Source organism: Drosophila mauritiana, chromosome X (assembly GCF_004382145.1).
Source record: "Drosophila mauritiana strain mau12 chromosome X, ASM438214v1, whole genome shotgun sequence".
Lineage (NCBI taxonomy): Eukaryota > Metazoa > Arthropoda > Insecta > Diptera > Drosophilidae > Drosophila > Drosophila mauritiana.
The window spans coordinates 12,348,441-12,375,730 of NC_046672.1; the positions used below are offsets into that span (position 1 = coordinate 12,348,441).

Consider the following 27,290-nt stretch of genomic DNA (forward strand, 5'->3'; position numbering starts at 1 on the left):
AACACTACCCACTAGCCAACATTGAATGGCATTGTCTTGCGAGAACATTGAAAATAAAGAAAACCGAGAGCCACCATGAAAAGGGGTGCTCGAGAAATCTCTAGAGTTTTCAATTCGCCTCAAGTGGTGACCAAAAGAGTGCTGGCCCGAATGGGCATATTGTCTTGCGGCATTGATTCATCGAACTTCCGGATTTCCGGATGTGCACATCGTGACTTACTTTTGGACACCTTAGTAGCGATTCTCTAAAATTCCTAATGATTTTAAGGGAATTTAAACTTACGACATATTGTCGCCACCAGGATCGCCGACGCAACTGGTGACTCCCATTCCACCGCCACGTCGTGGGCGACTTTTCCGACGGCGTCGCCTGCGGCGTTCCGAGGAAGCGGTACGTGTTTGCAGGACATGTTGGCTAAGGGATTTGTTACAACCGCCACCTCCTCCGCTGCTGGCCAGGCGTCGTCCGGTGGCATTGCTGCCCCCACTGGCAGTGATGGAAGCCCCAATGCCTCCGGTGGCTAATCCCTGGACAGCGACCACCAGCTGGCCATCGCCGAAACCGCCAGCCGAACTAATCGTGTCGGTGGATTGAGGCGTGGCTGCAGTGCCTCCTGTGGCGGGGCCACCGATGATTCCATCGCCACCTGCTGCTTGCTGTGCTTGCGACTTGCTGGTGTTGCGCAAACTGTGGTTTACTTTTCGCCACATGCGCTCCATCTTGAAGAATCCGCTAGATTCCTTGCGGCGATTCGATGATGTTTTCTTGATGAGGGATATATTGTTGAAAGTGATTGTTGCATACGAGTATATTTGTTAGCTTATTACAGTTCCCATTACTCTTTTCGCTTTTCCCCAATAAATCGTTTTTTATATATTTATTTGGTTTTTGTTAAGTAAGGATATATGAGATGTTTTTCAGTTTATGCCAAATGCGTTCCAGCTGCTGGATTTCCTTTGTTGGTTCATTCTTGAGAATTGGTGTGCGTCCTTGTTGTAAGTTGTTGTTGAATATCTCTTGTTGTTAAATACATTAATTGTTGTAAATATGTGATTTTATGTGAAATGATTAGCAAATATTTATGTTTTTACCAGTTTGTTTAGTAATGCTTTAAGTGTATGGAAGCCGTAGATCTAAGATACTTTCATTTGCATAATCCACAACATTTATTTAAATGTAAGCATTTTCGATAATAAGAATTGTTTTTACTAAAACGTTACGTTAGTTTAAATTTTGTGCGAGTTTAGTCGGTGTTTAGCATTACTATGTATTAATCCTAAAGATTTAAAGTTTTTGATATTGGCAAGCACTTTTTTATTATTGGTTAGTTTATTAGTTTATTTTAATTACCACATGTTTTTGAAGAGTTTTAGCCACTGCTAGGAAGTTTTTGGTATTTATTTTCAAAACAGCTAGTTGTTAACCTTTTCGTTGTTAAAGTACTCTCTATTTAATAGTTATTTTTGTAAGACATTGATTTCATTTATAGTTGTTGTGGAAAAATTTGAATTTTCTTTATTGGTTTTTGTAAACTTATTTTGTTAGTTGGTGTAAATTATCGTTGTTGAATCTTCTTGGCAGTTGGTGATAGTCGTTCATTCTCCTGTTGATGTAGATAGTTGTTTTTACCTATGGGTTCATTTCATGTGGAGTTCTTCTTAGTTCTTCCTTTTATGTTGTTCCTAAACATATTTATCAGTTTCTGCGGTTATCCATTTTCCTATTGGGAAATTTCAGCTAGCTACGAGGGTTGGGACATTTTCTAGTTTCCTGTTTGCCACACTCCTTCGTTTTCTGCTTTTTCTTCCGGTCTTTGGGGTCTTTCTCCTCTTCGGTGCGGCTGTTTTTGCTGTTATTGTTGTTAACTTATTGTTTGTAGGTGGCAGTGATTAGTTGTTGTTGCGGTTGCTGTTGTTATTGCTTGATTGACTTTCATCTTGGTTTACCTTGGATCTCGTTCAAATACACAAAGGGACACTCATTCGATTATACAAAAAAGCTACTCAGCAGGAACTATGCATTGTTGTTGTTGTCATTTCGATTGTTGTTGTCTGCGAAAAGCGGAAGCGGAAAATAGAGAGCATGAATTTGTTGAGGCTAGGACTCGACACGTATGTGCCCTGCAGTTCCAATATTCATCGCTTCAAAACCACCACAAAATCGCACCTCGATTGTTTTGCGTGAAATTTTGTGCTTTTTTGTTGATGCTTTGACAAAGTGTTGAATTCTTAGGACATGTTAATGCTAAAATCATCAGCAGTTATCGTACCAACTGAGCGGTGATTGAGTGCTTGTGGTGATTCACCGCTGAAAACGTAATGAATGAAACTACAGGGTACATATAGGTACGTATGTTGTGTATGCTTGGGCTGCTTGAGTTCCTGATTGTGTGTAATTGTGTGGGTGAGTGGCCTGCACTTTTAGGTTAAGCACGCGCTTCACTCATTTTTGCTTCTTTTTCGTTTTGTTGTGTTTGTTATTTGTTTTATTTGCTGCCTAAGCCGCTCTATTTTTGCCCCTATTTGTTGCTGTTGTTGCTTTCCCCATTGCACTTGTGAATGAATGACGAATTTTTTTGCCACTGCCTCTCACTCACTCTCCACATCGCTCTCGCTCTCTTTTGTCTCTTGCTTGCTCCCAAGAGTTACGGTTACGGTTTTCTTTTTATCTCTTTATCAGCTCACTTTTTGCACTTCTTTTAATAGCAATTCTGCTTCTTTCATTTTCACCATCTAATTTTTGCACACAATTTGTGTAATTTTGCGTGGAAAATACACTTATTAAGTGCTGCGCATTCCACAACTACAACGCAGTTGTTGTCTCGTTGTCAGGTTGTTGCTGTAGTTGTTGTTGTTGCTGTTACCGTTAGCGCCTGGCTGGCTGCTGGCACGTTGAGTCAACATCATTTTAGTTCACCCAAAAAAAAAAGCGAAAAAAACAGGGACACTGTCTCTCTGCACAGTGGGTTTCTTTGGCTTGTCAAGTTTATTCCAAAACAAAAAACTTGTTATAAACATAACAAAAATTGTATTTATATTTCTTTAAATATATTCATTTTTTAAAAGAATTGAACACATAATAACTTTTTGCCAAATTGTTGGAGATGTGAAGCCAAAAATCACCCACTGTGCAAGTCAGAGAGAAAGGTTTCAAGAGAGAGAGCTAGAGAGTGCGCTCTTGCCGCTTAGGATGTGCATGTGGTCGTGCGTGGGCGCAAGCCAAGTTACGGTATCCAATCCCGTTTCCGTATACGTGTGAGTTGGTTTTTTTTTTGGGGCTGTATTCGAAGTTGTGTCCTGTGTATAACACAAACACATTGCGCTGCAGAGGAATATGCTCGTACAGATAGAGAGAGACTGCGAGTGAGAGCGAGAGGAAGCTGCCTGCTTAACCGTTTTGGCACCTTTTGTTGCCTATATTTTGGGGCCAGCACACTCAAACACACACACACATACTCCCACACAGGAATTTTGAATACCGGTTAAAATTTTGGAAAAGACACACTGCCGAATCGGCTAACGTTTAACGATAAACAATCAATCGGAATCCACAGGAATCCACATTTTTGTATCACACGAGAGCTGAGCAAAAGCCGCTGCCCGTTTATTGGCAACGCGCACGCACAAATAACGGAGCCACTGTGGCAAAAGCAGCCGCTGTGAAAGCAGCCTCAGCAGCTGAGAGCCGAGGACACGAGGACTCACACCCGAAGCTGAAACGACTGCTCAACCGCTTTGCTATCAGGTCGGTAAAATGTAAACATTGGGAATATCGCTTGCCGGGCAAGAAAGCGAGAGCGAGAGTTGTAGATAGAGAGCACTCTTGCAGGACGATTGCGCAGCAAAGCGACATCTGCCAGGATTTTCCGCAACTAAAACGATAAAACTCCCAATGAAACACGACCAACGAAGGGCGCTTCGGTGGTAAATGCATAGAAAACTGAGAATGAATTTACCATAGCAATATTCTGAAAGCTTCCATTATGGACAAATCGCAAAGAATGCCACCAATAGCGGGCGCTGTGGTATTTTCCACTTCAAAAATTATATTAACATTTATATATTCCAGAAACACGTGTCGTATGAGTAATATAGGAAACACATGTCGTATGTGCGATATTTACTAATAATATCACTCATACGCCGTGTTGTTGTGCGTCGCATATTTTGCTAGAAACATAACAATAATCTATTAAAACCATAAAATAGCCATATTTTTTTCTCAAGACGACCAACCTTTTCTTAAATATCAAATTATAAAAACCAAATGATTCAAATGTCTTGGATCGCAGCAATCATCCGATAAGTAGGCAATATTTTTTTCTAGCCATAGATTTAAATTCTGCCGCCCAGCAAATAAAAGATGTACGAATTTTTCGATTTTGTATAGTATTTTTAATTGTTTTGCCCGTCATCAAAGTCCCCAATCAATTAATCAATCATCAATTAATCATTGCCAGCATCCGCTTTCGATTAGGTATTTGTTTTCGTGTCTGCTGCATCCGGTGTTTCCTCTTAGTTGTACCACTTGTGTGTCTATCTTTAGTCGTTAAGTGTATATGTAGTATAAAGTTGATACTCATGCTAAATCGAATCGACTTTGTTTGCTTCGTTCAAAAAATGTTATAGGCTATGCAATACAATTACGTGATCGTTAGTTGACTTTAACATTTAGTTGACTGACATCAAACACACAAATATAGTTTATATTTCATTTCGTTTGATTTTTTTTTAGGTTTTTTAATATGTATGTACTCGTACTTATATAGGGTTGATGCATTATGCGATGTCTAATCCGTATTATATTTAGATAGCACTACTGTTTTACACACACACGCACAAGGTTTACAAACGTTAGTTATTATTTAGTTTAGTTTTGTTGTAAAGAAAATTTCGATTAGTTTTCTTCTTAGACTTAGATTGCTAAAACGTTGGTATTGGCCTATTGTATGATTTCTTTATAAATTGTTTTTCATTTTTTTCCATTTTTCTTTTGTTTTATTTTTTTGTTTATTTCTTTAATTGGGAATCTCATTTTCTTAATTGAGATCGTTTTCTGGTTTGCCAAAGTGCTAAGCCTGTTCAAGTTTTCTTAGCTTTTTGCTTTTCATGCATTTTCCATATTCGTATTTCCGATTTCCAGGATCTCATGCTCTTCTTGTTGTTCTTCATGCTAGGCTATATCACAAAATGTGTTTTCTTTATCTTTTTTTTTTTTTGTTCCAACTGCTCTTCCGCTCGAAGAGAAACGAAAAAGTGTATAAATCTGCATTAAACTCAGTATTCTTGCTAACAAAATTAGTTTCAAAGCGAAAAAACGACTCTAAGCTATGGCACTTTTGAGTTTTATGTTTTGGAAGTATTTTTGTTAGCTTAAACACTGCGCCTAAGGAAAAGTAACGATAGCTTTAAAATAAATAGCTTTAAAAAATGATTGTTAATTGAGACTCCACTCTTTTTCACTTACTTCTCCAGCAATTTCGTGAAAATTTGGTGTTATCGAAAAATTTTAAGTTATCAACGCTTCTATCGAATTCATCGAAATACTTTTAACAATTAAATCGCTGCTATCAGAAAACCAATTTATTCAAAATCAAACAGAATAAATTGTTCTAACGAATAGAAATATGTTTTGGAACTACGAAAAATCAAATTAATTTCGTTTTATATATATTTATAAATCTACGATTTTCATTTCATTCATTAAATTTTAAAACGTCGAACTAAATCGAATGAATTTGGCAAATTGAACTTGATAGTACCTGCCCTGCTCAATATGCCTCTATTTGTATTTGTATACGTATATACACATGTGTTATGCATATATAAATTGTATTTCATGACCAATTCGCTTGACCGTTTTCCTCCTTCATGTTAATATAGCTTTTCATTCGGATTTCCTTGCGAGCCTAGTAAAAAAGCATTTATAAATCAGTTTCAAATTGCAGCCGCAAAAAGGACAATTGGCATTGACGCAATCCCACCAAACCACGTATATTGGGACGCACTCAAAAAAGTTCTAGTGCTGGTAATGATTCGATTCAAACCGATATCGAGATTTGTTGTGCTTTTTCGATTGGTTGGTCCAGTTTGTGTGTGCTCCTTACTTTCTGCAGTTCATGCCCAGCAACATCGGCTATATACATCCTATATATATATAATTATACATATAGCTAAAAAACATTTGCCAATCTAATACCCCAGAGGAGTTTTCGGCCAGTTGGGCCGACTGCCTCGTTCGAAAGCACAAAAAGTGTTGCTAAAATGTTCAGTGAGCGAATGGGATTCGCTGTGATTTAAAAGTCTGTTTAAAATTCCACTGCAACTCCGTTATCGGTGTGTTGCCAGTTGTTTTTGCCGCCAATTTCGTGTTCAACATTAAATATATTTCTATATTATTAAATATATGTATATATTTATATTCCGATTATGTGGTATGCATACGTATGTACAATTCTTTAGCATAATAACTGTTTTTCTCTCTATCTTTACCATTCGTTTTTTCCTCGTGTGCTTAAATTAGTTAACTTACGAAAAAAAAAATGGTATTTATACGAATAAAAATATTTAAAAAAAAAAGTAAGTGTGAGGAAGTAGGGTAAAGTGTCGATTGTAAATTAGGCAACATGTATAGAAATAAATTAATTAATTCGTACATACTAAGTGTAACTTATGAATTAAATCGCTCGCCTACATAACAGAATTATAGTTATCGCCTAATGTATAGGTTTTATGTATAATCATATTTAAAAAAAAAAGGATTTTATATCTAATGCCAGCAAGTGTATTTTCCTTTATTTGTGGTTTGCCGCTTGTGTCTGCTACAATAAAGTTGATTTTAGTTTTAGATTTTAGTTATCGTTTTATTAAGAAAAATTTCAAGTTTCTCTCGCATCATTTCGGTTCGAACATCATTCCCACTTGTCTACGTATGCATTTTCGTAGAAATTTCGTGTTGGTTGGTGTTTATTGTTGGGACAAATTTCCCAACGTTTATAAGTAAGCTACAAAAATGTGTATCAACGCTTACATTCGCTTACATTTGTTTTTCAGATTTTGCTGGTAACAATTTGCAATTTCATTTAGGTGATATCATCTGTTGTTAATTTGTGGTTGCTTACACCTACAAAAGTGTGGTTTTAATGTCGTTTTGTTGTTTTTGTAGGCTTGTTGTCCTTGTTGTTGTTGTTTTGTTGTTGTTGTTTTGTTGCTGTGTTGTTGTTGTTTTGTTGCTGTGTTGTTGTTGTTTTGTTGCTGTGTTGTTGTTGTTTTGTTGCTGTGTTGTTGTTGCTTTGTTGTTGTCTTGTTGTTGTTTTGTTGTTGTCTTGTTGTTGTTTTGTTGTTGTGTTGTCCTTCTTGTTGTTTTGTTTTTGTTTTCTTGTTTTTTGTTATTTGGTCGGTCGTCATGGACAAAGACAGTGCATTTACATTTATATATGCTACTGTTGAGATGCCGCCGCCGTGGCCAAAAAATGTCAGTTGCTCCTTAAAATGTGACTCAACAGAGAGTGTCGAGTGTTGGATGCCGGATATTATCCGGGGAGTGTTGTCGCCTCTCAAAAGTGCTCCAAAGCCCTGCGCAGCTTCTTACAGTAAAATGGACATTAAGACTCGCGCTCCTTCTTCACCTTGACCTCCTCGCCCAGAATGGTGGTGATCTCGCCCTGCATGAATGCCCACGGTATCACCGAGTTGGCCAGTGGACAGCGATCGCCGCTGGGGCAGTACACCTCGTTGCCCAGTCCCTGTTGAGGAAACGAAACAATTTAGAGTTAGCATGGAATTCCATAATGAAAAAGAAGCTACCAATCCAACTGCAACATTATTGTTTAACTATCACAGAATTTTTCCTAACGGCTTGATGAGCAATGATACTTAAGTTATATTAGCAGAATGGTCTGCTTTTTTGGATCTTAATAATGAATAAGTATGTTGCATTGGATAGATAGATGTTTCGATAGATCTTTTACTTACATTCTGGCGTTTGATGCTCTCGCGACTGCAGGGGAAGCAGAACTTGTGGTGATTCACCGAGGGGCATTGCACAAAGTGCGTGTCCTCCAAACGCTCCTGGCACAGGGTGCACTTCAGCGTGGCATTCTGGGCAGCCGCCGCAGCTGCTGCCGCTGCCGAATTCGAGGCGGCACTGCTGCCCGGAGCTCCGCCGAGACCGCCGCTGCCGGCCGAACCGCCGCCGCTGGCCAGCGGTGTGCCGCCTCCGCCGCCACCCTGACTTCCACTGCTGCCGGGTCCAGGATTCACGGACCCACCGCTGCCATTGCTGCCAGATGGACCATTGCCGCCGGCCGGACTGCCATCGCCGGCCACCGAATTTGGCGCCATGGAGGCGGGACCAATGGCTCCATTGCCTCCGCTACCGGAACTGGCACTGCCGCCCGGTCCGCCGCTGGTACAGCTCAGCTGTCCACTGCCGCCACTGGGTCCGCCCAGTTGGCCGCTGGCTGCATTCGAGCCGGGTCCTCCGCCGCCACCGCCACCAAGACCGCCGGCCACCACCGCCTGGCCCGGATTCGAGCCGCCCACTTCGGAGCTGGTAACGGTGGTGCTGGACACGTGACGGGATCCGGACGAACGACGTCCTGACGAGGAACCTGCAAAAGTTGACAAACAAATCGATTTAATTAGATTTGGCAAGCAACTATAGTTCCAAAAAAGAATGGTAAAATTAATGACAATTAAAGAAAATAAGTAAAAAAAAAAAAAAAATAAGTAAAAAAATAAGTAAAAAAAAATAAGTAAAGAAAATAAGTAAAGAAAATAAAAGAAAATAATAAAACACCAATATGAGATATGACCCCAAGATGACAATAAAGTTTTAAAGAGAGTAGTGTTAAAAGAATATTTATAAAGCAGAAATATATGTAAATATATTAACTAATACCATGAAAAAATCAAGTATATTAAGTATTAAATGTATTTTACACTCATGCAGTTGGCACTAAACTACTAAATGAAACCGCAACCGATTGTGTGAATGCAAACTAACCCGAACTGTTCGGCGAGTGTACACTGCGCGGGGGCAGCGGTCCGGAGGGCGGACTCGATCCATTGCGCCGACTGGCCGGAGACATGTGCTCTGCAATATGAAGATGGTGTGGAATCGGATTAGGAATCGGATTGGCTGCACAGAGAGAGAGAGAAATGAGAGGCAGCTCGATGTCAGTTTGATGATATCGCAGGGTTGATAAGATGATATTCCATTCCCGATGCATCTTATTTTCATACTAAATTTAACTATAAACAAATAACCGATTCCCATCGTACTTGTCATGGTTTGCCAATTTATATGTGTCATTGGTCACAATGAAAACTTGAGCATGTAATCTCGTGAGTCAAGTGCAATGTACTATGGGCCTTGGCGCCCCACTTTGCCACATTATTATACACTGGCATGCATAAGTATGTCGACACACCCACAAAATCACCACTGACGACAGCACAGCCTATAATTCAAGAGCTTATTCTATTATTCATACTAAATTATCCATAATTGACGTTGACATCGGCGATGGTCGGTCCAAGTCGACCTCCCACCAAATCTTTTCTAATGATTTTCCAAATCTTCATTTACAACGTGTTCTATTTAGAATTGCGAATTGGTAAATTCTTGCAGAATTGGGGAAAAGAAAAAGCCGTTTTCATTCAACTTGTGCTTTCGATTTTGTATGCGAATGAATCAAACAACGAAAAGAGTTAATCACATGTTTCGTTTTGCGCTTGCCTCTGTGCAAAATGAATTTATTGTTGTTTTTTTTTTTTGGGCTCGTTATTTTGTTTCTGTTTTGTATGTGTAATTTTAGAACTTGGCACGAAACATGTTTCTATGTATATTTTGTGTTGTGCACATATAAACACGTAGCATGTACTTGTACATATGTACATGCACATATATATATCCACATTCACTTATTACTTGGCAACGCCGGCCCAACAACAAGAACAGCAACAACAAGTTTCATTCACCGGCTGGCCATTGAATATGTGACGTCACAGCGGCACGATACGATTGCGTGTCATTCTTGTTCCACTGTGCAGCTCACACAGCTGTTTTTTTTTTGTTGCCTCCTTTGTTTTTGTTGCTCTTGTTTCGCCTTCGCTCTGTCGTCTTATTCTCCTTCTTCACCATCTCGTTGGCAAAGTGCCGAAGCAACGCGAAATGAATGGAATGGAATGAAACGAAACGAAACGAGTTCTGCTGCTGCTGCTGCTGCGCATACGTCACGAAAAGCGGGCGGGCGTGCGAGTGAGCGAGAGGGAGAGAGAGAACATGCAGCCAGCCGGTTTCTCTATCTCGTTTTGTTATTTTTTGCATGCCAGCATGCAATAATGTGTATGTACACCAGACACATACATACATACATGCATATGCCGATTTGTTTTGACTGTGCGCTGTTGCTGCTGCTTCTTCTTGTTCCACCTCTTTTTCGCTTGCTTTTGTGTTCGCTGTTCGCCGTCGCTGTTAAGGCGCTGTAAATTAGCTGTTATTGCGCTGTAAACTTGTTGGCTTTTTTATACAAGATTTCAATTTGGTCTCTTTTCGCATGCAATGCACGCGCACGCGTAGCTGCTTGATATTGAAAATAAAAAATGAAAATTAAAACACAACAGAGCGCTGCTGAAGATGGTGTAGAGGAGAAGCGGCGAATGGCAGGGCGAATTTCATTTGTATGCCCAACAGAAGATAGCACATTGCTCAAATGTCGACGCTTGTCAGTTTGCCGGCGTCGCACAGTGGGTTGCATACGAAATGAAGCTCTCGCACATTTGGCGAGTGTGTGCTGTTATGTTTATTTATTTGATAAACTGTTGCTTCTTTTACTTTTCCTTTTCCATTTGCTCTTGCTAAATTGCTTACGCTGGCTAAATTGGCGAATAAGGAAAAGGAAGAAGAGGAAGAAGCGAGCAGCAGCACATGAAGAAAACGGCAAAGAAGGAGCGTGAGGAGAGGGAGGGGAAAGCGAGGCAAGGCAAAGTCGTGCATGTTGTGTGGCCCCAACACGTATGCATGAGAGTACGTGTGCGTGTGTATTTATAGCATTTGTTTATATTTTGCATGCAAGAGATGAAGAACAACAGCAATAAATGCCAAAGCGAAAGCCTATCCCCCTTCACCCATCGCCGCAAACCGCTCCAATCCACCACCGCATTCTCCGTCCCTTTCGCACTGCTGCCGTTGCACAGTTGCAGTTGCATGTGCGTGGCCCATTGAGAAGAATGCGGAGATAGCTAGCGATAGAGCGAGACGGCAAGCCTGCCACATACAGTTGCAAGCACGGCGCACAGTGGGCGAAATGCACGAATGGGTGGACGAATAACAGTGCTTTATCATTTTAATAATTTTGTATGACTTTATAAGTATTTACTTTCTAAAAGAACGAGAACACAATATACGAAAATCGTATTAAATTTGCATTCATAGTTGGGCCAATAAACTGCAGTAAAGTATATGCATAAGTGAATTAGCCGTAAGCCACTAAATTTCGTTCTAGGTCATTAACATTTTTCAACACTAGTGCACTTTTCCAAAAGGCATTCTAATTCTAATTCCAACGAACCACTGTATTCAGTTTCAGTTTACTGCAGTCGAACTTCACTTCACTGCAACTTCGTTGCAATCTATTTTTGAAACGACTTTATTCAGCGCAGATATATGAGCACACATGCACATGTAGTGCTGTGCTTTAGTGCATATAGATATACATATGTACATATGTATGTATGTAGATATGCACCCCAATGTTTATTTGTTTTTCATACATTGGGAGCTGAAAGAAACAAACAAATTTGCGCGATCTCCTGCGTTCCCAGTATCGAATATGAAACTATTTATAGAATTAGTTTACGTTTTTCGCCGTTCAACACATTTTGCCTGGCTATGGAATATTTCTCGATATTCCGCTTTTTTTCCTCTTTTTTCGCACTACTTTGTTAGAATGAATCATTTGACAATTTATTACACATTTTGTAGTCATGAGCCAGTAGTGAAAACCGGGGCGAGAAATCTAAACAATAAATATTTATACAATGTTGTATATGAGAAAGGAAACCATATTGTGTATGGTGTGTTTATATGTGGAATAGAAACACTATTCACCTTCGAATGAATGAAAACGAATCGTACCACACCCAATGGGCGGCCACGCCCACTTGCCCTCGCCCACCCCATTTTTCTTCACAACACTAGAATGCTATTTGGCCGAGTATTAAAATCTAATTTTTTCCCCGGGGAACGGAAAGAAATTGCAATTGCTGGCGAATCATCGAACTTTTTGATTTGATTATATCATATTTTTTATTTAATTTAAATGACCCTTTGTACTAACTAAATAATACCTTTATAAGTATGTATGTATGTTTTGTTATTTAAATTTTTTTCTATTTCTAATCAGCTCTAATCGTTTATCAAACTTCCATTATGGATGATAGGTATTTAACCCTATTTGATAAGACTACAAATTCCTAATAACCCAATAAGTACATTATAATGATGCGTTGATTATAAGACTTTTTTCTGCAAATTATCAAACCACGTGATTTCTGTGGGTATAAATAGGGTAACTAATCGGAAATATTAAAAATTAACAAACAAGTTTTTTTCCAACTCGTCGATATCAAAGCATTAATCAATAAAATACAAAGTTTAATGTTAAGAGCCCCATCAAGTTTCATAAGCTTTCTAAGCACAACCCGCACTGTATAATGCACACTTATCATGGACAATGTTATAAGTTATTCAGCGATACAATAAATTGTAGCTTTGCCCCACCAAGTGGGAATACCATTAAGTGGATCCAATATCCCATCGATTGGTTTCCGAAAGCACATCTTCAAAGGAAAAAAGCCTCAGCCCTCGTTTATTTGTGTTTATTCAATGTAGTTAAAAAGAAAACTTGAACAAAACACAGAAGATCTAATGAAAAATAAACAAATGTGCTACAGGGTGCAGGGCGGGCATGATACCGCTCAAATTGAATATAGCGACCCGGTACAACGCGGCGCTATCAGTCAAAGTTGGCCGTGGTTGAGCTGATAAGAGTTGATAAGATAGACTGAGGACCCCAGTCCACTTAACAATTAGATAAGATAAACAAAACAGCTGTGTGTACTGAGTATCAAGAGCGGCCCCAAGAGCAAACGAAAGTGGAATTGGAAGTGCAAATGGGGAATTGGAAAGTGGGAAACGAAGCGCGGTGTTTTGTGTACCCTGTACTCTCGAGTAAGTCATACTTTTTCCATCGGAATCCGTCTAGATTGCTTTTCTTATCTCCATGTCGGCGGCTGGCTATCGGGCGGAAAAAGAGCTTATCAACACACGGTCACACAAATCGGGATGATCTCACACTAAAGAGATCAAGAAACTTTTGGTTTGCTGCTAAACTTGGCTTCGGACTAATTCATAAAGTATAATATTTTAGACCAATAAAAGATCGAGATATCACAATTCCAACGTCTAATCGTATAAACTTAAAAATAAAACTGAGAAAACCCCAAGACTATTATCATCAAAAGCGGTATACATTGTCCCCAACTGTTGATAAGTAAACGCTGTTATAATTCGATTCCGACATCTATCCATCAATATACGATCATTTAACAAAAACCGGCTAATGCATATCATATCGTCGCTGCTCTTTCCGTCTGTTTGTTTTTTGGGTCTTATGTTTTGGGGCCTAGCTCCTCCTTATCGAGCAGTTGTTTGGCTTATCAATTAACCACATGGTCGGGTCCCGCAGTTACGATTAGATATGGTCGATGGCGCAATCTCCGCCGATAAGTTAATCGCTTATCTTCCACACATAGACCAAGTGCCAAACCCTAGAATGGCAAATGAAATGTGTAAAGCTCTAGATACCCTAACAAAGGTATCGAAAGTATCCTATATTCATTCACCAAAGGAATTGGTTAGACGACTAGAGAAAATAAAATACTTTTTAAGGTTCTTAAACTTAAAACCGCTTTATTCATATTTTACCAAATAGTCCGAATAAATGTTAAGCAATATTTGAAAACTTATTACTTTACATTTTTATTTGGTTTAAAACTCAGACCTCTGAAGAACCGCAATTTAAGTTGAAATTTTTCAATGGTTATATTCTGATGGCCGCTGCTGTGTCTAATCAGCGGCGGCGACTTTGCTACTTCACGTGTTTTAACGGTTAACATCGGCCATGCACTCCAGCTAGCCATCTCGCTCGCACTTGCCGCCACTGCAGCTGCACTGAGCACGCAATGTCTAAATTACGAGAGAGTGGGAGTGGGAGAGGGAGATGCACTCCGCCCTACCTCCCGCCCCCCGCCACCCATCCCATCGACAAAGCGAAGGCACGAACAGAATTCCTGGCGAACGCATTGGAATGGTCAGTCAGTAAGTGCATACACACGAACTAGATACACACACACACACTTAGCCGGCAACACGAAGCGCTGAATGAAACGAAACGAAGAAGAGGGGGAGGGTGGTAGGTGGGCAAATGAGCGGCGATGTGGAGTGGGGGTGGCGCGCGCACGTTGCCGTTCCATTTTATCAGTTTGTACATACCAAAATATACATACATATATATGTACGTACAAACATACATATAGCAACATACAATTTGTACAATTTTTCCTCTGTACACCCAGAAAATGTTTGTTATATTTTTAGTATATACACAGACGCAATAAATATGTACCCGAGTTGGTTTTTTTCCTGTTTTTTTGGTAATGAAACGAATACACACAGGAAGGAAGAAGCAGAAGCGTAACGTAAATACAAAACAACAAACGAAATTGGCACAGTGGGCGTTAGGTGGGAGATTCCAGAAATTCATACGTATATGATTGAAATTATTTTCTGTCAAGTTCTTATTGCCTTCTATCTGCGAGAAAGCAATTGGTCCTATTGGCTTTATTTTAAAGATTTGAGCAAAATAAAATTAAGTTAAGTTAAGTCCAACAACAAGGCCTAGGTATTGAAATAATGCAATCTTATGATAATAGTTTTTTTTTTATCAAATTAAGCATTGTTTGCCCCACTGTTTGATGACGGCATCGGTATGAGCGAAAAAGTTTTTTTTCATCTTGTCTTTAGTGTCTTTTTTTGTTGCTGTTGTCACTGCAGCTCGTTCCGTAATTCGTATACCAACTAAAATTTATCTACACCCAGGTTCGACTGTGTGCGCATGAGTGTGTGTGTGCGTGCAACTTGTTATCGCATAGCGTAAAAAGGAGAAACAGCAGAAGAAGCAGCAGCGAAAACCAAAACAAGTTTAATGACGTTTTGCGCGCGCAGACAAGAAAGAAAAAACACAAAAAACAAAAGGTACACACACCAACACAAGCGCACGAAACCAGTTTGGAAAGAAGAGGCAAGCGACAGAAGACGGAGAGAGAAAGAGATAGTGAGCGAGAACATTACAACGTCAGCGTCGACGATTTTTGCACGTCTCTGTTTTTATTACATTCTGCGGCCCTTTTTTCGTGTGCTTTTTGCGCTTTTTTTTCTCGCCGTTTTTTGTTTTTGCCATTGCGACTGTTACGTACGTGCATGTAAACGAACACGTAGCTGTGTGCGTGTGTGTGTGCGCGGTACATGCACATGTATATTCCCTATATGTATATTGGCATGTGCGCATGCCTTTTAATGGCAAGGGTTAGCAGCCCCTTTTTTCCACGGAGGGTTGCAAAATGCGTTTCTACGCTTCTTTTTTTCTGTTTGAATGTACATGCATGCATGTGCACGTATGCGTGTATGTGTGCGTTATACATACGCATTGGGAGGCGATAAGGACGCGCTGATAAGCAAATGAGTTATCTAATCTCCGACACAACGCTCCTTATCATCCATGCAAACGTGCATGTGTATGTGCATATACATGAGAAGCGCAGTCTTCTTCTTCTTGCTCGCCTTCCAGTAAGGAGAGATAAGGAGCAGGCAATCACGTCGTTTCACTCTGCCCTGAATAAGCGGTATGTGTGCCACTATATCGCCGCCTCTCTTCCACCCACTCGCCCACCACGACCTTCCACCCACATCCAGGCTAGAGCGAGACAGAGACAGTGCTCTGTATCCCGCGATCACGGCTCATTTTCAAAAAAAAAAAAAAAAAAAAATAAGGGGGGGGGGGGTGGGGGTGAAAGAAACGGTAAACAAATACAGTGGGCGCCAGCTTTTTCAAACTTGGGATTTAAGCAAATTTCCTTGCTTTCCGGGAAAAAAAAATTGGTATTTATATTGAAATTAGCATTATTTCCTCTAACTCTCTTGTTTGTTTAAACAAGTCACGATTGTTTTGATTTATTTTTTTCCCATTGACTAAATATACTGAAATATCACCCCTCGAAAGTTTTCTAATCAAAATATTTTCATAAAATATACTTTAGAAGATATCAAGTGTTCACTGTGGCTGGGAAACAACATCCCCTGGTTACTCCATTTGCCAAGCCATATCGCGTATTTCCCACTGGCCATTCGATCCGATCGCTATAACTGATAAGAAATCCATCACTGATAGAGGATTATCCCAATCTGTTTTCTACCGCGGTAGATAGTGTTTTGTACTATCATTTATAAAGCTATCATTTTATGTTGACTCTGATCACTTTACTCTAATTATTATGAAAGGTAGTTTTCAAGGTACTTCAAACTTGCTTTTCCCCGAATCCCTACTGCAAATAAAAAATTTCCCCATTACTTGCCGCAGCAAAGTTCTTCCTATTGGGTAAGTACTGTGCCAAGTATTTTGAATGATCTATGACATGTTTGCTCACCTGCTTTGAAGGTCGATGCATCGAAACTGGGCGCTCTGACCGGCTGCTGCTTATCACGGAGTCCGCTGAGCTGACGTTCGGGCACATAGCTGACCGCAGCTGGCAGGGATTCGCCACGCGTCAATGGCGGTCTGCCGCCCACGCCAGTTGGATCGTCCATTGCGCTGCGTTTGATGCCGGGCGGACCGCCGCCGGACACGCCTCCGCCGGCGGATAGGGAGTTGCCAGCACCGCCATCTGGCGGCAGGCCGTGTCCCGACTGCTGTTGCTGCTGGCTTACATCCACATCGACATCCTCGCTGGGCGGACGCTTTAGATTCACGGATAGGGCGGGCGGTAGGCTGCCACCGCCACTGCCGGCGGTGGGTACGCCGCCGCCGGGTGCACCGCCGCCGCCGCGGGTCGCATTTGGCGGCAGGTGGTGGGGCGTCATGTGTGAAATGCGTACGGGTCGCACGCCGCCACCGGGGGCATCCTCTAGCTTAACTGGATAGTCCAGTGGTGGACCGATGCGTGGCACTGGCATTTGATAGGGCATCTGATGGTGATGATGTACTGCAGCAGCGGCGGCGGCAGCAGCAACGGCATTGCCTAGGGAACTGAGCGAACCGGCGCCCGACGGACCGGGACCACCACTGCCGGGCGGAGCACCCGGTGGACCGCCGCCGCGATGGGAACCCGGCCCTTGTCCCGGAACTGGACCAACTTGTAACTGTTGTTGCTGCTGTAGGACGACGGCTGCCGCTGCAGCGGCGGACACTTCGCCGTTCTCATGGGAACGCTGCTGTTTGCTGGCGGGATGGAGACGCTTCATTTGGCGGGCGGCGTCCAGCACCGCCTCGATGCGATCGGCGCCCTCGTAGTTGACGCAACCGCGGCACACCGCCTCTGAGAAGTCATTGATCATCGCCCATGGCATGCGGGGTAAATCGCACAGATAGCAGTGCTGCCTTTTCGTTTGCAGCGACATCCTGCTGCGTTTCTGGAAACTGTCAACTGTCAACTGTCAACTGTCAAATGGCAACTGTCAATTGGAAGCCCTGGATGGGCTGGATCTGGAAATGGGTTCGTGCGTGTGTGTGCTGTTTTAGCTCACTGGAATGGCTAACTGTTCCTTCCTGCTGGCTTCCCAATTCCTATTATTTATTATTTTCTCGTTTTTTTTTCGCTTTCTTTTTTCTTGTTTCAGCTTCTTTTCGGTTGTGCGTTGTAGCTATTTTTCTTATTTAGCATTTGTTATTCATGTTTTCGTATTGATTTTCGCACACACGCACACACACACGCGCGCACGCACGCATATTTCACCGCGCTTCCACCCGAAAAAAATTCACTTATGTTTTTTCCTTCAGCTTCAGCTTCTTCTTCTTCTTTTCTATTGTGCTGCGCCGCGCTGCTCGCCAACACGCACGCACACAGGCACAAACACCACACACCACACTTAGGCACGCGCGCTGCAGAGTGAAAGAGAGAGGGTGCACGCGAGTAAGCGGGACACGTAAATGTACGACGACGCCAAAAACGTGTAGGAACAAAACGAACGATGAGATCGCAGCGACGCAACGAATGACTGAAAAAGCAACCGGACGCCACACAGCTTGCTGATAGAGTGTGGCCTTGGCTGGCATGTGCGAATATACCCCAGGGGCCAAGCGAAATGCACTAAAAAATCTTCGCTGCCCTCCTGGGAAAAATACCAGAAATACCAGAAAAGCTGACATATCAGAGACACGAACCTTTCCGTGGACTTCAACCAGGGTTGTCAAAGAGACTGAGACAACAGCGAAGACTTCAACCATGGTGAAGCTAAGTAAATTTTGAATTTTTTTTAAATTTAGCATCTATTTTGAGCATAGTAATTCTACTACTTCGTATTAATGTATATATTTTTCATATATTGCTCTTAATATTACTCCCAAACATTATAAAAACAACCCTTTTAACTGTTTAAGTAATTACAAATAATATATATTTTGATGACACCCCCCTTGCGCTACGTCCCTGCCTGCGTACGTGCCTGCACGTCATAGTCACGAAATGGAATCCAGTGACGAAGTCCTGCCCCGAAAGTCCGTTAGTAAGTATACCATGTAAAGTTCGTGGATACACATCCGTTTTTCGTATAGATACCGAACGTATGTACATAGGATACAGATATGTAGACCTTGAATCTGGTATGCTCCGTCTCTTTCGCTCGGCGAACAGCTGACTTAACAGAGCTCTGTAACCGTTAATGAAATTAAAAGCCCTCTTTCCTACCAAAAAAAAAAAAAAACAAGGACATCCGCACAGCACTGCGCAGGACCACAAACTGCAAGCAAGTATGTATATGCATATCGTTGCATATATGTATGTACATATGTATAGGCGAAAATGCTTGGGTGTTCGTATTCCTGGCTGTTGGCCTGAATCGATTTCCCGACCATGGTCTGGGACAAATTCCGTATCTGTGCGTACATCCTGTTAAAAGGAAACGCGGAAAAGGAGCCACCAGATACAGAAACACACGAACAAGCAACGACCTCGTAAACGGGGTCCTTTCCTTACACGCCCCCCTTTCCATACGCCCCCACAGTGCCGGCCATAAGTTTATGTCCGTGCACGCACAACTGTACCCGCTGCTTAACATTTCATTATGATAGATTTGGCACAATTAAAGATATAAAAATCATCTTTAAATTGTTACAAAATTAAAATTCCACAATAAAGACAATAAAAAGCTTAAAGGTTTTTTTAAATTTGCTCTTTTATTAACAAAAAAATGGTTTAAGATTAAAATCAAAGGAGAATCTACGAACTACGTTTATACACAAGCTTTATTTGTAATTACAGACCTCTCGACGTCCGAATAAGTAGGCAACAAAAACTGTATTATTTATAAACTTATTTACAAGTGGGTGGATAATGTTGCTATACTGATTATATCTGTTCAACTGTTAAAAGGCATAAAGAATTGAGTTAGGTCCTCGAAAATTCTCAATTCGAATGGCCGGCGTATAAACGTAGTTACAAGGTGGAGTGGGGTCAAAATACAACACATTACATTAGCTGCATATAAAAAATATCGCACATATTTGTTGTATATAGATAGTTAAATGCTAGATCGGTTCGGCGCGGCCACTGTTCTACTGGCATACGTCCGTATAACAAGGGCCCGACTCAAATGTCTTATAGAAGCAATTAATTGCAAGCGTTTCGATCCTATATATAGGTTTAGGTATATAATGGCTATATAAAGTACACAGTATAACAGTATTAGGCTTGAGCGTGTGCGTTTCATTTGTATAACAGTTAGCGTGTGTGGTGTGTGTGTTTGTATCAATTACAACTAAAATTGCCTTTGAGCAAAAACATTCTTATATATTTAGGTATAGGAGTTAGACTTATCCTCGTCAATACAAAAAAGTTTGTTTCTTAGCATTGTTAATTATTGTTCTTGGAATGAGGGGACGGGGTGGATGGGTCGAGAATCGATAAATAATAAATTAGATTTAAGCACTAACATGGAATACGTTTATCTATATAATTATGGAATAGATATACAAATACATTTATATACGCTGTTTATCAAAAAATATTTAAACCACAATTTTTCTAGTTAAAGTTCTTTTCGTTCCTTTTGTCTTTTTTTTCGCGGGTGGGATCTCCCTCTCTCGAGGATTCTTCTTTAGATTCGTTCGTTTTTCGCTCAACATCATGGCACAAGTTTCTTCCTTCTCTCTTTATCCGTACTTCGCTATCTCTTTCGCAATATAACTTTATGTCAGACAATAGTGGGTTAAACAAGTATTTGCTTAGCTTTGCTTCTAGTTCAGTTTTTTGGGTTAGTCGAGACAGTTGTTACCCTGTAATCTTACATACTATAATTATTCGCTTGGTTTATACAATCTGTGTAAATATTGCAACTTATTGGTTTCTCATTCCTAACAGGCACTTAACCTTCGTTTAGTTGAAACTTAAAATAGAATGTTGGAATACAAAAAAAATAAACACTTTCGTCGGAATGTGGATTTTGTTATGTGCGTATAACAGTTGCGTTTATAACAGCGGCACAGTTCACTGGTTCTTAAAGTTATATACACATTAAAAGGCATTATGTATTTAAAAAAAAGTGCCTCTACATGTCATGGAAATTTAATTCCATACGATACAAAATGGCGAATGGTTATACGAGTTACAACAGTTATATCGTTCAAAGATTTACACTAATTACGTCAGTTTGTTCGTAGAACATTAAGCTGCTTACAACAGCTTCCTGAGTGGAACCACATCAAACTGCGCACAACACTTGACAATCGTTAATTGAGAGTATGGCTACTTCGTCCAGCTAGCAACGCGTATTGAAATGCGTGCGAACTGGCGGCGGTGGAGCTGCTCGCCTCCTCCGTTCACCGACCGCCGAATTTGGCGTGCCGGAGGATCCGATGGTCCGATGACCATTTAAGCTTCCCGTCGCTGTTCCTCCCGCACATCCGGCTCCTCCGACGGACGAGGCCGTCGCCGCGGCCTCCTCGCGCATTTTCTGCTTCTGATCGGTGAGTCGGGCGCCCAGGCGATGCACCTTTTCCGGACTCAGGATATTCAGACGCGTCGTCTTCGAGGATTGCTGCTGATGCTGCTGCTGGTGGGTGGCGGCCACTGCAGGTGCAAAGTGTGGGTAAGACTGGAGTTGTATAAAATTGTTGGTAATGCTTACCATTTGTGAGTCGCTGGGCCGTGGCGGCGGTGTGCCTCTGGGCCAGATGCTTGCTGGGTGATCCGGGCCTGCTGCTCCTCGTCGGCGAGACGCAATTGCTTGGGGGGATGCCTTGAGTGCCCGTGCGACTGGGCAGTGGCTTCAGTGTCTTCCCTTTGCTATTGCCCAATGGCTGGCGATGATTGCTGCTCGTTCGCTGCTGTTGGACCGACGGAAGTGGCAGCGTTAGCTTGTGCTTCTTCGGCAGCCAGTCTGATGCGGATGGTGGACAACTACTAGTGGTATTGGTCGTGGTGGTCACATTTCCATTGCTATTTAATGTGACACTAATGTTGAGGCTGGGCGGCAGGAAAAGAGGCGGATTGACAATGCTCTGGCCGCCTTTTGTCGTTGCTGTGGCTTTGCTACGTTTGGGTGCTGGTGTGGCCAGCTGTTTGGCAACTCCGCTGGAGGCCAGGTCCTCTAGAGACTCAGCATGCTGTAGCTTTTGCCCCACGATTGCCACTGGCGGATTCTTTCGACCGAAAATGGGCGTCTGATTGATGCGCTGCGTACGAGGTGGTGGCGGTGGGCAATTGTTGCCACCATTCAGGGCAGCAGCCTCGTGCTCCAGACGCTGAAACATCTTAAGGGCCACCGGTGGGGTTTTGAAGAAGTTCTTCATGGAGTGCTGCGACTGGTTGAAGTTCCGCCGACTAGCCTCCTCTAAATGCTCGAATTTGCTGCGGCACTGATTCAGGCGGGTGCGCATATCATCGATGGCCAGGCGATGGTGCTGGGACTCCTGGTTGCTGGGCTTATTTGTGCTCTCATCCAGCAGTTCCGCCTTGCCCGGTTTCCCCGCATTCTCATCCTCTTGCGCTGCTGGCAAATTATTTACATCATGGTAATTTAAGCTAGTATCGCAACTGGAGTCCACATCGGAATAGGTGTTCAGATCCCTTACATCCTCTAGCTGCAATTCGGCACCGGCACGCAGATCCACCAGATAACCTCTTTCGCCAAACGGACGACATTTCTTCAGCGCCTTTTTCAAAGCCCTTTCCTTGGACTCCGTGTCGGGCGTGAGATTACGACGCTCCTCCTGGGCGCCCAAGAAACGCTGGCGACGCCTGGCCCGCATACTGTCCCGCAGTCTCTCGCCGCTGGGCGAGAAATCCTTGCCGAGATGCGGAGATTTCGGTATGTCCTGGGGCTTAATCACAAGGTTCTCCTTCTCCTTTTCGACGGGCGAAATTTCCGAATCCACCGCACTCTTGACCAACTCATCGAGGTTATTTAAGCTGCGCTGGGAGGTGGGTGACAAGGCGTCCTCAGAGCTGGCGTACCATTCATGAAAGGTCTCAATCTCGTGGAGAAGGCGCTCAGGTGGCACACGATTGGCGGCCAGATCATCGGCGAGACGCAGCAGCCAAACGTGCAGAGTTTCGAAACACGGACGCAGATCGGGATTAAGATCACAGCACACGAAGGCCACTTTAACGAAAGGCTCTGGGCACTGTGCGCAGAATTTCTCGCGAAACTCCTGCTGATTGAGACTGAAGTCCGAATTGCGGGGCATAAAATCCGGATCGGCTTCCACGCGTCCAATGATCTGCAATGCAGGTGGCAAATAAGTTAAAGAGTTCGGTCAATAAAATAATGTTAACTTAATCTCTCACCTCACACAACATAATGCCGAAGGAGAAGACGTCCACCTTCTCGTCGTATTTGAGACCCTTCATCATCTCGGGTGCCATCCAGTAGGGATTCCCGACCACCGTGTAACGTTGCCTTCGCTGCCTGCTCTTGCTGCGCCTGAGTGTTCCACTCGGTGACATGGGCACATCGCTGTTAGCGCCTGATGCATAGCCGCCGGGCGTCATATTGCCACTTGGCAGCCGCGGCGCATCCACACTGCGAGCTAGTCCAAAATCCGCCACTATGACCGACCGATCCTCACGCACCAGGCAATTCATTGAGTTCAAATCGCGATGGATGATGTTCATCGAGTGCAGATAGCTCATGCCGCACGCAATATCTCTGGCCAAGCAGACGCGCTGGGGCCAAGGTAGTACGTGGGCTGGATCGTGGATCAGCTCCTTGAGACAACCACCGGCCACGTACTCCGTGACCATGTGCAGTTTCTTATCCTTGTACAGAACACCAATGAACTTGAGCACATGCCGATGGTCCAGCAAGCGGAGAACGGCCACTTCCTTGATGAAATTCCTCTGGGCCTCCTCATCCGCGCGATGCAGTTCTTTGAGGACCATCACCTCGCCACTCTGACGGTGGGTCACCTTGAAAACCTTGCCAAAGAAGCCCTCGCCTAGCTTCTCTCCTATAACCAGATCAGAAGCACGAAAGATCCGTTGTGGCTTTTGGACGACACGGCAGGATTGCGTCCTGGACAGATCATAGAGCTGGGGATGCGCCGAGTGCTGTTGTGCCTGATGCTGTTCATCCAGCAACTTGGACAGACTGGAACAGCGCTCCTTCTCCTTTAGTTGCGTCATTGCGGTGGCTCCAGCTGCCGGTGGTATTGTCGTAGAGGCGTTGGTGGCTTGTCGCAGTTTCCTGGCCTTGGTGCCCTGTTCGCCGGGTGTCTTGTACAGTCGCTCCCTGCCCACCTCGACACTGGAGGCCGATGTGCTGAGCGGCAGGATTAACGTGGACGCCGACATGGCCCGCTGGATGTCCGCTTGGCTGCAGGAGCGGCACACTTGCACCGGATCATGCTCCACGGTCAGCTGAAGCATCTTCTCATTACTCCGTATCAATTTGTCGATCTGCTCCACGGACGAATCACTAACAGGTGTGCCGTTCACCTCCAATATCCTATCTCCAATATGCAGATTCGTAAGATTCACATCAATCCTGGATAATGGGAAATAAATTAGAGATTAGCGAAGTGTTACTAGCTTAGTTGTTGCCTTTAATTCAAGTCAGGCACATTTACCTATAGGGCGCCCCACAGCACTGTTCCGCCATCGAGGTTAGCCACAAGAAGAAGTTACAGAACAAGCTGTTTCAGTTTTTTTTTGTTTTTTGGCAAGCATGTATTAGGGAAATGAAGAAAGAGTCGAAAGACCAACCGCCAGCGAAATTAGTTGGCAATTAGGACTAGACTAGATTTTGTTCAGTACAAATTGTAACCAAAAATACTTAAAATACTTTTAAAAAATTTTTGTGACTTCCGTGTAAAAAATGAGAAAAACTGGCTTGGTTAGTTAATTAACATATGCACATAAAACACAAAGGCAACTTAGAGGTTCGAATCTGATCTTTGCAAAAAGATTTTAAAAAACAACAAGAAACAGATGTGTGCAACAATAAAGTTAATAATGTTAACGCATGCATTTCAATGAGTTCATTGGTGTAAATTATAGAAATTTCAGATAATTCCTTACTCTGTAATGCGGACAGTGGGACAGCCATCGTCGAGGGCCACTCCGTCGACCCTCAGGCCGGGCGTGGCGTCCTTGGGTATCTCGACCAGCCGGATGGAGTGCATCGGCTTGCCGGCCGTCGTGATCCGCGCCTTGGCATCCGCCGGCTGGCAGGAACGTTTGCCATAGCACTGGCCACAGTAGAGCTTCGAACGCTCGACAAGGGCGTACGATTCGCCCTCGCCAATGAAGGAGCCGCATGCCGTGCAGCAGAAGCACTCCGGATGGAATTTGTGCTCGCCGGCGACCATGACGGGTCCGGTGATAACGGCCATACACTGCTGACAGGCATCGCCGAACCGGCCGTAGTAATCCTCCCGGCAGTACAGTAAGCCCTCCCGCTCGAAGTACCAGTTGTGCAAATGGCCCTCGCAAACGGAGCAGCGAAAGCAATCGCAGTGCCATTGCTGGCCGAGAGCCATCACGATTGGCTCCTCTGGATGTGGCAGTAGTTGACCCCGACAATGGGCGCACAATGGTGAGTGTCCTCCGGACACCGGTCCAGATCCCGCGCCCAATCCAGTGCCTCCTCGTCCGCCATTTGCCCGCAGGCGCTGCTGATGATGCATGGAATGTTTTTGTGCCTTGGCCCGATCACGTTAGCACTGTGGGTAAAGAGCAGGGGGGCGGGGGGTTAAAAAAAGGTATTAGTCGATGACGGAATAGGTATTAAATATAGTAAATATAGACCAGCAGTCACGGAACTTATCGTCAACAGGTCGATATGAGCCGGTGGAAACTAAGTAAATATCATATAGGCAATGTAGGTCTATAAATAAGTTATTGAGTTCAAATACCCATATCTTTAATGTTGAGAAAGAATATATCTATACAGATATCATACATAAAATGCATTTATTGCCAACTAATTTAGTATTGTCCTAGTTTTTCTAACTGGTTTTAGTGTTAATGACAGGAAGATTGACCAATTGCATTAAAAAACTCTATAAACTGCAATGTTGAGTAATAAAGAATCAAATTCCGTGATTTTTTTATTATATACTGGGGCAGCGATAGCGCCGTAAATATTTTAGCGTACTAAACAAAATAACCGAAGAAAACAAAATAATTGAGTCGGTAGTCATTAGTTTAGGGTTCAGTGATAAAGACTTCGATCCTGAGTCAGCTGGCCCCCATCGGAATTCGCTATACCGCCTGATTTCCATCATCGATTTGCATGCATAATGCATGGATATATGCATATGTACATACATACATATATGCAAATACACATGCATGTTTGTGTATTTATGGATATAGCTCAACATTGACCGTGAAAACTCCGGTTGATGCAACAACAATCGCGACTCTTTGGATCAACTGCAATCGCAATTGCACTTCAGCTGAGCTAACTGTAGTTGTTGTGCACGTCCCTCTTCCGCCCGCATAAACATGGCCAATGAATGACGAATGCACACGCACACACTTGCACGCGCGCACAGTGGGCACACATGTGAGCCGTGCGTTAAGTGCAGTCCAAGCTCCATTAGGGGTTAATGTGCCTTTAATCACCTGCTTAACCCCTTGAACTTTTACTTTAGCCAACTCTATCACAGTGCTGTGATTTTGATGTGAAGAGAATGGAAATGAGTGGGTGTGCCACCCTGACTGAAGTCTATATAATAGCCAAGACAAACTAGGTTTACGAATGGAGCGAATGGTAAAATATAAGTCAAGTAATTATGAGTATTTGTCGCACTAGTCGCGCTAGAAACTAATTCCGTTTAATCAACTATGGCTATCATAACTTGCGGTTCAATTTTTGTTAATTAAGTCAATAAATTCACTCAGGCAATTTGCATATTTTTGGGCTCAAAAATTCATGAATGTGTCCACTGTGCACACACACACACGCGTACAGGTGCTGCAAACACACACACACACATGCACGCGCTGTTAGAAAATGTGTGTGGGGGAACGGGAACAACACGACATTAGCAAAGCCAACAGCAACAACAACTGGTTTTTTTTTTACTAAGATTTTATTGTTTTTTGCTGGACTTATACACTAAACTAAACCAAACACACACACACTTACATAATTGTTCGTTTGTATTGCTATTGACTTGACGCACATTGCACATTTGTTGGTTTTTACTCGCCAATTTCTTATTTGACTGCAATTCCCGCCAAGTAATTATTAATCGCAACTACCGAAATGCCGCGGATTTTGTTTAAATGCCGACGCGACGCACAGCTCGCGAACTCAAACAATAAAAAAGAAATGCATAATAAACAAAACAACAACAAAACTACACAAAATAAAATACAATTCAGCCAGTGTGACCGTAGGACTGTCATTAAAGAATCCCAAAACTATCGGCTAGCAACAGACAAATTAAAAATGTATTTAATCTGTAATAAAGAGATCTTTATTATTCTTTATTATAAACACG

General features: G+C 42.7%; 3 protein-coding genes across 7 annotated transcripts in view; all 3 read right to left on the bottom strand.

Moving 5' to 3' along the window:
* The window catches only part of LOC117147899, a 59,827-nt gene extending 55,708 nt beyond the window's left edge, over positions 1–4,119 (bottom strand). Inside the window, exons 1-2 of the mRNA XM_033315006.1 lie at positions 3,480–4,119; positions 284–2,052 (exon numbers count right to left, since the gene is read on the bottom strand). Coding sequence (XP_033170897.1) covers positions 284–720 — 437 coding nt within the window. The 5' untranslated portion in view covers positions 721–2,052; positions 3,480–4,119. The remainder of the gene's footprint in view (positions 1–283; positions 2,053–3,479) is intronic.
* Positions 4,120–7,316: 3,197 nt separating this feature from the next.
* On the bottom strand, positions 7,317–18,376 carry LOC117147470 (probable E3 ubiquitin-protein ligase IRF2BPL). 3 transcript variants are annotated; one of them, XM_033314362.1, is made up of 4 exons: positions 16,771–18,376; positions 9,008–9,097; positions 7,975–8,612; positions 7,317–7,745 (listed from the first exon to the last, which is right to left on the bottom strand). In XM_033314362.1, the coding sequence occupies exons 1-4, from the start codon at positions 17,738–17,740 to the stop codon at positions 7,605–7,607; spliced, it is 1,839 nt and encodes a 612-aa protein (XP_033170253.1). In that variant the 5' UTR covers positions 17,741–18,376; the 3' UTR covers positions 7,317–7,604. The 3 variants fall into 3 exon arrangements, with proteins under 3 accessions (XP_033170253.1, XP_033170250.1, XP_033170254.1); XM_033314359.1 differs by having other exon boundaries at positions 9,008–9,142; XM_033314363.1 differs by lacking the exon at positions 9,008–9,097.
* Positions 18,377–19,565: 1,189 nt separating this feature from the next.
* LOC117147075 (LIM domain kinase 1) lies at positions 19,566–27,183 on the bottom strand. 3 transcript variants are annotated; one of them, XM_033313835.1, is made up of 6 exons: positions 26,933–27,182; positions 24,856–25,499; positions 24,405–24,470; positions 23,125–24,322; positions 21,464–23,057; positions 19,566–21,405 (listed from the first exon to the last, which is right to left on the bottom strand). In XM_033313835.1, the coding sequence occupies exons 2-6, from the start codon at positions 25,461–25,463 to the stop codon at positions 21,095–21,097; spliced, it is 3,777 nt and encodes a 1,258-aa protein (XP_033169726.1). In that variant the 5' UTR covers positions 25,464–25,499; positions 26,933–27,182; the 3' UTR covers positions 19,566–21,094. The 3 variants fall into 3 exon arrangements, with proteins under 3 accessions (XP_033169726.1, XP_033169727.1, XP_033169728.1); XM_033313836.1 differs by having other exon boundaries at positions 21,095–21,405; positions 26,970–27,183; XM_033313837.1 differs by lacking the exon at positions 24,405–24,470 and having other exon boundaries at positions 21,095–21,405.
* Positions 27,184–27,290: the final 107 nt, after the last annotated feature.